The sequence below is a fragment of the Berghia stephanieae genome, chromosome 1 (genome assembly GCF_034508935.2).
Source record: "Berghia stephanieae isolate SIO BIC M18660-M18661 chromosome 1, UCSD_Bste_1.3, whole genome shotgun sequence".
NCBI classification, from domain to species: domain Eukaryota; kingdom Metazoa; phylum Mollusca; class Gastropoda; order Nudibranchia; family Aeolidiidae; genus Berghia; species Berghia stephanieae.
In genome coordinates, this window is record NC_088360.1 from 71,397,310 (window position 1) to 71,407,670 (window position 10,361).

At 36.3% G+C, this 10,361-nt stretch overlaps 2 protein-coding genes across 6 annotated transcripts in view; both read left to right on the forward strand.

Annotated features, from left to right (window-relative positions):
• Positions 1-4,702, forward strand: part of LOC144981106 (ATP-binding cassette sub-family D member 3-like) — a 54,111-nt gene extending 49,409 nt beyond the window's left edge. For 3 of the 4 annotated variants that reach the window (XM_078929256.1, XM_078929248.1, XM_078929265.1), the window contains exon 27: positions 47-1,006. In XM_078929256.1, coding sequence (XP_078785382.1) covers positions 47-124 — 78 coding nt within the window. In that variant the 3' untranslated portion in view covers positions 125-1,006. Of the gene's footprint in view, positions 1-46 lie in introns of all 4 variants that reach the window. The other variant, XM_078929238.1, reaches the window with a different exon arrangement.
• The window catches only part of LOC144981136 (carboxypeptidase B-like), a 438,762-nt gene that overhangs the window by 2,805 nt on the left and 425,596 nt on the right, over positions 1-10,361 (forward strand). The gene's annotated exons all lie outside the window — the stretch shown is intronic.

Below are 10,361 nucleotides of genomic sequence, written 5' to 3' on the forward strand. Positions count from 1 at the left end.
ATTGCATGGTCTTACTTACTGTTCTGTTGTTTTTTTTTTTTTCCAGTACTACCTTAAGATGGATGGTCGTGGTTCTTATGAATTTGCTCCCATCACTGATGCCACATCGGAGTTTGGGTCGTAATTTTCAACATTGAAGCAGTCTCTTAAGAATGGATATTAGATTACTCATTTCTCTTTTCTTGTTTTCTTCCTCATTGTGAAATTGTTTAAAAGGTCCAGTCGTTGATCCTGACCTCTCATAGCGGGCAGGGAGGTACATACTGCGTCTTCTATCCCCTTATATCTGTTTTCCAACATGCTTTCTGTCTTTGTCTTGGAATGGGATTACTTGGTTTTGTCCTGGCTCTGGCCGGAGTCCTAGCTGGGAGGGAAACAGTCAAATGCATAGTTATTGTTTTGGGAGATGATATTTTTTTCCTTGTAAATCATCTCTCTGTTATGTATTATTATTTTTATTTTGAATGTATAATGTAAGCATTTGAGTGTATTCCTCTTTGTTGGATTTTGTGCTTGTGCCTGGATGAGACTTGTAGGTGATTTCAAGCTAAGTACATTGGTGGTATGCTCTTGGAATCTACATCTGATCCCTATTTGTTCTCAGTTCCCCTTTGTCTTACTTTTTCTTGGGTGCTTTAATTGTAATTCTAGAACTTTTTACTATCCCATTTTCTTCCTTTTTACTGGCGCTGATATAACCTGAATGTGTTGCAAGCGCCGTAAAACCCTTAAAAACAAAAAAACAAAACAAAACCAGTCGTTTTAATTCTCTTGGCAGATGAGCATTGAATGCTATGTGAATGGAATGATATTTGATACACTGACTTTGGCAATGAAAAGGCTTGTAAATCTTCCGACTATTGTCGGATTTCCGTCTGTACAATTTTGCTCTATAAGTGGTAATATTAAAAAAAAAAAATTAATAGTAAAAATAAATTTCGTAACATCAAAGAACAGAACCAATAAAAAAGAAAATAAAAGAGTTTTATTTCGTTCCTCGAAAAAATCAGATTTTATTCCGTTTCAAATGCCGACTTAAAAAAAACAAAAAAAACAAACTTTTTATTTGTCGCATCAAAGACAAAACAAAACTAGACCGTCTATCAGTTAGCTATAATCTTATCATGCCACCTACATGCTCCGCTAGACGTGGATGTATTCACTGCCTGGCTACTGTGCACAGCCAGCGAGAGAGGGTCGCGAAGTTCGCGCGAGTCATCGAACATACACCTGGTTGTGTCGAACCGGACCGGAAAGTTTCTCTCTATTTTGCTACCGACTCACATGCATTTCTCCGTGTCTCTTTTCTTTTTCCCTTGGATTTATTCTTTCCGTCTGGATGTGAGACGGGAAAAAAGATAATGCGAAAGAATTATTTTTCTTCGAAATATATATTCTTCTTTGAAAGCACTCACACGACCACACCACCTCTTCTTCTTCTTCTTCTTCTTCTTCTTCTTCTTCTTCTTCTTCTTCTTCTTCTTCTTCTTCTTCTTCTTCTTCTTCTTCTTCTTCTTCTTCTTCTTCTTCTTCTTCTTCTTCTTCTTCTTCTTCTTCTTTTTCTTTTTCTTCTTCTTCTTCTTCTTCTTCTTCTTCTTCTTCTTCTTCTTCTTCTTCTTTTATAAGAATTAATCCAAATAAATGAAAGAATCAGCGTAAAAATTTAACACAAACAAACAGGAGCGAAGATACGCAGCTTCCTGTGTCAAGCATCCTTCAAAAGGGTAGGAATTGTTCTCTCTCAGACTGGGCCCACAAATGTGGGTACTCTCTCAAATAATTGTGATTTTTTTTTTTTTTTGGTACCATAAAATAAGGACTTCATTATAAATAAGTTGGGGAAAGTGACATGATTTGACTAGTCAATTGACGTGTAATATCTGTGTTGTGTTTATTAATTAATCCATATTTTTGTCTAGTTGTGTCTATTTTCGCGTGTTCAAAAAGTTCCTACAATTTTTTCACCAACCATTTACAGGCCTGAATGAAGCAGTTGGGCAATACAGATGTTGCTCTTGGTGTATTGAGTATTTATTTCATTTATAAGGGTAGAAATACTAATTTTAATTATTGAGAAACAACTAAAATTTTACTTAAGTAATGAATTTTACTGAGTGATTAAATTTTTCAAATTTTTTTTTAATGGATTGCTTTCTATACAATTCACGGGCAAAACAGAGGTTGCTCTTGGTTATCAATTGATTTTTACCTGGATGGAAATGCAAATATAAGCAATTGGGAAACAACGTAATTTTTTAATGTATGTGAAAAAAATTACTTAACGATTGAAATTATTATTTTAAAAATATATCGAATGTTTTTTAATATTTACTGATATTTTATATACCAATCCCTTATCTGAACCCATAACAAAACCATTTGACATTCAGTATCTTCCAAAATATGATAGAGTTGATTTCTGGTAGTAACTTGTTTAGAACTATGGACCATGTAAAGCTTTAAGTTCAGCACTGTCATTATCGTGAAACTGAGTGTGACAATTGCTTTAGATCTCTATCATTAAAAATTCTACATTTGATCAAGCAACATGGCTGGACGGGGGATCAAGAAAAAAAAATGGTTAAATAAAGATTCAACCTAGAGAGAAATTTCACTTGGAATAACAATCAGTCTGATCCGGTCAGCCAATTTTTTTCTTCTTTATTTCTAAAGAGTTTTTTTCTGCTTGTTTGATGTTTTTTTTTTTGTTTCCAAACGCCCTTTTATAAACTAAAACAATGAATCTAGTCTCAATCAGACATGAAATTAGTTGACCTGATTGGAAAATATATTAAGATGAAATTTCTCCCTAGTCGTCCTGTCTGCTTTGACCCGCTTTTGATTTTTGATAATTCTTTTATTGTATATATCTTTAACCTTAAACACACCAAGACAGCTATAATAGCATCGTGACACAGACTTCATTGAAGGTCTACAGCCAAATCAAGGTAGATTAGGGTAAACATGATTTGAACTAGTCAGTCTCGCTGTAAAAGAGTTGGAATGAAGCAAACATGTAAATCTTATGAATGTTTTTCAGTACAAGATGATAAAATTTTTTTATTCTTTTCTCATAAAATAATTTTTATAAAAAATAATTAAAAATCTGTGCATTAAAAAAAAACATTCAGGTCAGATATTGATAAATCACCACAGAATAGATCCCTATTTTAACACTCATTTATAAGTTTTTGGTTAGAAAATTATGTTTTTTAACCATTCAAAAACGATCCTGACATAAATGTGAAGATGTAAAAACTGATCTTGTTCCAATTTAATCAGCAAATATGAATCATGGGCATAATATTCTGTGTGATGAAAATTAGACTAAAATTAAGTCCTTGATGAAAAAAATGACTTCGATCACTTTATTTATTTATTTTTTATTAATATAGAGAGTTACCATATTTTATTGTCTTCATTATTTGGTGCTCAATTTCTTACTCTTCATATCAATGTTATTTTAACGAGGAGATAGTGTGAGACTTTCTTTTTCTGATTCAAAATATTATTTTACAGTTTTATTATAAAATTCCCTTTATTCATTCCATAAGGGAAATTTGTCTTTAGGGTCTATTCCAACAGAAGACAGGAATAACCCAGGCATCAGCCGCAGTGCAGCATCGCAAACTGAGCTAGGGCGAAGTGGCTTGCTCAAGGCCACACAGCACAGCGGGTATTTGAACTTGGTACCTTTTTGTGTACGAAATAAAGACTGCACTGCTGAGTCGCACTGCCCCATTATACTTTGTGCAGAATATTTGTAAAATAAAAACGTTATCCTCTTTGACCCTCTACCACCTTCTTTTCCTATGGACTTTTTCCACCAATTGTTCTAAAGTCTCTGAACTAATGATTAACACCCAAATCACTTCAGACCATTGTAATATCCCATAATCCCTTTTTATAATTTATAATAAGACTGATAGGACCGACGATAAACTTCTGACAATAAAGGAAATGGGAGAGACCTGGGAGTTTAATTCTAGAAAATTGATCTCATTACAGTGAAGAGTTGGGAAATGTGATATTTTGTCTTGTATTTGTATGGATGTATCTATGTATAAGTTGATCAAACTGTAAATAGTTATAAACCTATCAGATATTAGTTATTTTGCCTTTTTAATGAATTTGTAAGGTTTGTTTGGTATATTTTAAAGTGGATTTTTTTGATATTTTATTGTTTCTGTTTTTTTTTCTTCTTTAATTTTTATTTTTTACCAGATATCTTCGAGCTTGTAAAATATTTACTGTATTTATTATTTGAGTTTGAGTAAATTTTTCCTTTCACTTTTTTAATGCTTTCTATGCATGTGTGAATCGTGAATCGAATGAGTGAAATGGAGTATTTTTTTTATTTATATGCATGTGTTCTATTCCATTGTTTTCGTTAATGTTATCAAGATTTCGAACCTACGAGATTAATTACTTTTATGGGCTTTTAAAAATTTTACATTAAAAAATTACAAAATAATATCGTTTTATTTTTTTGGTGTTTTTAATGTTAGTATCGTAAATTTTTGTTCATCTGTGATATGTTTGATAAGTACTTTGAGTGTGTGAATAGACCATGGTTCTATCTGTATGTATTGGACTGATTTGTCAGATTGTGTGTGACCATGACGCATAGGATCTGAGACTAATGCATTGGATTTAAAAAAAAAAATGATTAATAAAGTTCATAATTTAATTCATTTACAAATGTCTTCTTCTAATTTATTTAGCACAGTTGTCCACGGTCAGATATTGTAATACCTCCAAATTCAATTTTCAGCATTTAAACCAACCCGTCTTGTAGCAGTCCGATAGACTGCTGGTTACTACTAGCATCATCAATACTAAAAGGCATTCAAAGTAAGACATTCTGGATGGGGTTCCTGACCGCCCATATTGGGTAGGGAGACACTTACTGGGTCTTCTATACCCCAATATCTGTTTTTCAACATGCTTTCTGTCTTTATCTTGGGATGAGGTTACTTGGTTTTGTCCTGGCCCTGGCCGGATACCCTAACTGGAGGGAAACAGTCAAATGTATAGTAGAGTTTTGGGAGATGATATATTTTGTCTTGTAAGTTATCTCTCTGTTCTGGGTGGGGTTCCTACCTCCCATAGTGAGCAGGGAGGTACTTGCTGTGTCTTCTATCCCCTCTTGTCGGTTTTCCAATTGCTTTCTGTCTTTGTCTTGGAGTGAGATTGCTTGGTTTTGTCCTGACCTTGGTCGGAGTCCTTGGCTGAGAGGGAAACGGTCGAATGTATAGTTATTGTTTTGGGAGATGATATTTTTTTCCTTGTAAATCATCTCTCTGTTATGTATTGTTACTCTTTTCATTTTCAACATATGATTTGAAAACCTTTGAGTGTGTTCCTCTTAGTGGGGATCTGTGCTTGTTTCTGGATGAGACTTTTAGGTAATCTCAAACTAAGTAGTGTGTTCTTGGAATGTACACCTGTTTCCTATTTGAACCATTTCCCCTTTGTCTTCCCTTTTCTTGGGTGCTTTAATTGTAATTCTAGAACTTATTACTATCCCGTTTTCTTCCTTTTTACTGGCGCTGATATGACCTTATGTGTTGCAAGCGCCGTAAAACTCTTTAAAACAAACAAAATACGACATTCACTTTTTTACCAGGCCAGACAACCTTTGGTCCCTTGGTATCAGTCAGATTTGACATTAACTTTTGATTTTTCTTTGACTTTATGTTTGCCCTACTAAATTGTTTGTTCTATTGTTGAGAGTGTTAAGGCTAGTGACTAGTTTCGGTTCATAATATATGTCTTTAATGTGTTTATATCAACAAGAGCACCCTTTTTACTAATCAGCTAAGTGCATGGTGCGCTCAATGGGGATAGCACAATGCTTGAAATTGGTTTGGCGCAGTTTGATTTGCACGCAGACCAATCTCTGAGTTAAATGAAAGAATTAAAAAAAAAAAAAAAAGCAACACTTAACATGAAGGATGAGACATGATGCCTTTTAGGTGATATTAATTTTTTTTTTGACACAAAGAATATTTTAATCGGCCAGGTACTCATTTTATACCCGATAAGAGGATGTGAGTAAAGAGCCTCTCCAAGGACTCAACTATGCCCCGCTTAGACTTGGAGAGGGACTCAAACCCTGAAACCTCTGATGCGAAGGCGAGTGTCATACCGCTAAATTACACAGCCACACATTTTCACAAATGTAAAAGTAAAATTCAACTTTAAAAATCCGACATTGTATAAGTGTCAGGTCTGCATTATATAATGTTCATGCCACTTGAGAGTTTTATAAGCCGCCCACCCCCTCCTCTCTCTATCTCTCTTTCAAACAACAACAACAAAAAAACGATATATGGCCATGGATCTTTTGACCTCATTGTTATTATTGTTATTATTATTATTATTATTATTATTATTATTATTATTATTATTATTATTATTATTATTATTATTAATTATTATTATTGTTGTTGTTGTTGTTGTTGTTGTTGTTGTTAGAAATAATAAATGAGTTGATGAAAATCAATTTAGAGAGAAGAAAAAGCAAAAAGCAAAATGTAATTAAAAAAGTAAACCAAATTTAGCGTTTGATCGGTAACAAAAATCCCCCCCCCCCTAAAAAAAAAATAAAAATAAAATAACCCCCAACAAATCAACCAACCAAACAAATAAATTTAAAAAAAAAACAGCGGGCATATGCAACTCGCAAGAAGACATGAGAGTGCAATGGATGGGTAAGTCTCCTGAGTCCGTAGAAGAAGAAGAAGAAGAAGAAGAAGAAGAAGAAGAAGAGAGAGAGAGAGAGAGAGAGAGAGAGAGAGAGAGAGAGAGAGAGAGAGAGAGAGAGAGAGGGGTGGGGTGGGGGGGGGGGGGTTAGTTCATTCGAACTTCACATGACAATGATAATAACAGCTCTTATTCCATTCCTATTTTTCAATCAGAGCAGGACAAAAGAATGACCAAATCACCAATGGACTGTGGACGATTTCAATGAATTAATCCCGATGGTCACTTTGGCTATACCATATCCGTAAATCAATCACATGAAAGGCGAAACCTCCAAGACTTTCTGCGCCATTGCACAGTGACTCCAAACAATATCCCCGAAATTCCCCCTTTGTCAAAAAGTCACCACTGAGTCGAAATGGACGGATCATTGTCTGGTGTGTGTGTGTGAAAACCCTTATGAAAACCCTCGTCTTTGGTCTTATGTTTTTCATGTTCTTTCTCGCGTTGCGTGCTATTTGTATTTCCTCTTAAATTCTCGTATAAACGAGTAGATATCTCAGAGACCACATTGGATAAAATGTAATTTTTGTACGCGATTTACAACTGGGTGTAAGGACACAGTGGGGTTTCATTGACTGAATGATAGAGCACTTTCCTCACCCTCACAATCACAAGTAAAAACTTGAGCTTTCATATAGCGCAATATCCACTCAACGTGCTCAAAGCGCTTTACAAGGGGTCTCAAGCCAACAGCAACATTTAACATGCAAGACGAGACACGACGCCTGTTAACAAATTTTTTTTCAGGACAGAGACACCGCTGTTAACGGTCAGGTACTCATTTTACACCTAAGTACGATGAGAGAATGTGACTAAAGAGCCGTTTCTAAAGACTCAACTATGCGCCAGGCGAGGCTGTAAAGAGATCGGTGTCTATCCCGAGTGCTGTCGAAAGTTTTTTCCTTTCTAACACTCCTCGCCCTTGCTGTCTCACAGCAGTGACGGGATATCTGTGTGAGATGTGGTGGAAAGCTCTTAGCGATAGACTAGCGTATGTCTAAAGGGTAGAAAGAAAGTATTGTTGCTGTCGGTTTAATACATCGGAAACCGGGGTAAACTCCCGTTCCAATGTCCGTATGGCTTTGGATCGACTGTATAATTGGGCCGCGTGTTAAGAGATTATATTTTTTTCACATCATAATGCCTCTCATTATTTACAAGTAACAACTGCACCGTAACCATTTTCAACAAAAGAGCAGTAACAGCGTTGTCACTTGGGCTAACGTATATAAGTATCAAACACACTCCGTGCGGTGTGAGATAAGCATATGACATGAGCAAAATAATGGTATGAAAAAGGCAACCTCGAGATATGCAATCTCAAGTCCAAATTCACCCCTTGTCAAGACCATGTAAAGTTTCATTTAAAAAAAAAAAGAACAACAAACAAAAACGTATCCCAAGACTTTCTTTTAAATTGAACGGTGTTATTTGTGAACAAAAAAAAAAAAAAAAAAAAAAAAAAAAAAAAAAAAAAAAAAAAAAAAAAAAAAGGACTACTTTAAAAAAATTATCTGATCATATTTGGGCAAAGGAAGCAGATTCGTTCCTTATTATTATTATTATTATTATTTTTTTGGAAAAATGTTATACAATACAGAAACCATTTATTTAAGTTTCTCTTAAATACGATTTGATAATACACGGCCTCTACATGTTAACTACCGTACTCTGGATAAAACTCGTATTTAAAAATTGGGCCAGAAAACTCGTCCTTCAAATATCGATCGATTCAAATAACCCTCATCTTGGCAAAATTCTCAAACCAAGGACTTTGGATTTCGCGAAGTCCCAGGTTTGAGAGTTTTTGTCAAGATGAGAGTCATTTGAATCGATCGATATTTGAAGAACGAGTTTTCTGGCCCAATTCTTAAATACGGGTTTTTCCAGAGGACGGCAGTTAAGGGGTTAAGCGATTGTTGTGATTGAATTTGCTTTGGTCCAAAGACCGATTTTCAGAGAACTGATATATCCTGACGACAATGACAATGACAATAACTCCAGGATTTTATGACATAGCGACACCGTGTAGAACATGCACTACATTATAATTATACTAACGAAAGAGTGAAAATGGAAAGGCTTCGTATGGGAACAAAACAGACAATGGACGTTTCGGGTACAAACCCTTCGTCAGCACAACAATACACAAATAAACGTGGAAAACAAATAAAATATAATGGAAAATAACTTGTGTCGTCTGTACTCAATGGTGGTTGCAGTATGAATAAGACATGAAGTGAGTAGAAAAGTGCCAGAAGACAATAGAGAATAAAAAATTTTTTCGCGGCGGTGGTGGGGTTTGAACCTGCGACCTTATTGGTACGACAACTCCGCCTGGCAGTATGAATGAAATGTTAGCGTGGCGTGGGTAGAGGATAGTGTGCCCCAGGGGGTGATCTAATTGATAAGCAGAGGTCAGCGTCAGGGAACAGAACTTTCCAGACTATAATGGAAGATAAAAGACATATGGTAGTAGAGTAGTAGTAGTAGTAGTAGTAGTAGTAGTAGTAGTAGTAGTAGTAGTAGTAGTAGTAGTAGTATGTATAGTAGTAGTAGTAGTAGTAGTAGTAGTAGTATAGTAGTAGTAGATAGTGTAGTAGTAGTAAGTAGTAGTAGTAGTAGAGAGGCTGTAGTGGAACAGTAGGGGGGGGGGGGGTTGGAGGGGGCGAGGTGAAAGGGCGGGGGGGGGGGGGGGGGGGGTTGTTGGATGAGCGAAGGTCGAATCTTCGCGAAGGAACGATGCGATAGTAAAGTGGAACACACCAATAAATAGATAGATGGATAGGCAGATAGATAGGTAGATGGTCAGAAAAGAGGGGAGAGAAGGGAGAGAGAGAGAGAGAGAGAGAGAGAGAGAGAGAGAGAGAGAGAGAGAGAGAGAGAGAGAGAGAGAGAGAGAGAAATTAATAAAAGAAAAAAATTTAAAATAAAAATTAAAAAAAAAAAAAAAAAAAATTATTAAAAAAAAAAAAAAAAAAAAAAAAAAAAGGGGGGGGGGGGACGGGGGGGGGGGGGGGGTTGGTTTGAGGCGGACCGGTAGAGAGGGGGAATCAGAGAGAGAGAGAGAGGGGGGGAGGGAGAAAGAGGGAGGGGGGGGACAAAGAAAGAAAGAAAGAAAGAGAGAGAGAGTGCAGAGGAATCGGTCTTAAGGAAAGGTCTCAAGTTCATCCCACTGCGAAGAACGTCCGACCAGTCCCGCATTGAGTCGGATGTACGTCGCTTCATGCGTATTTTACGCTTGAAGTATCACTTCAAAGATGATGAACGTGACCATGACTATGACCGTGACCCTGAGGATCCGTTTGCCGCTTTCTCACGACGTAAAAGAAACTGGACTCCTAGTCCTGGCAAGTCCCCTACACTCGACCTGTTTATCCAGACTTGTCTTAGACAGATAGAGGCACTACGACCCACACCTATCAAGAGGTCTAACCTCACCCGTCTTGAATGGGCTGCCGTACGATCACTTAGATCACGTCGTGATATAGTGATCAAAGCGGCTGATAAAGGAGGGGCCGTAGTTGTTTGGGACGCTGAGCTCTATAGAGCTGAGGGCCACAGGCAATTGAGTGACCAGATATTTTATG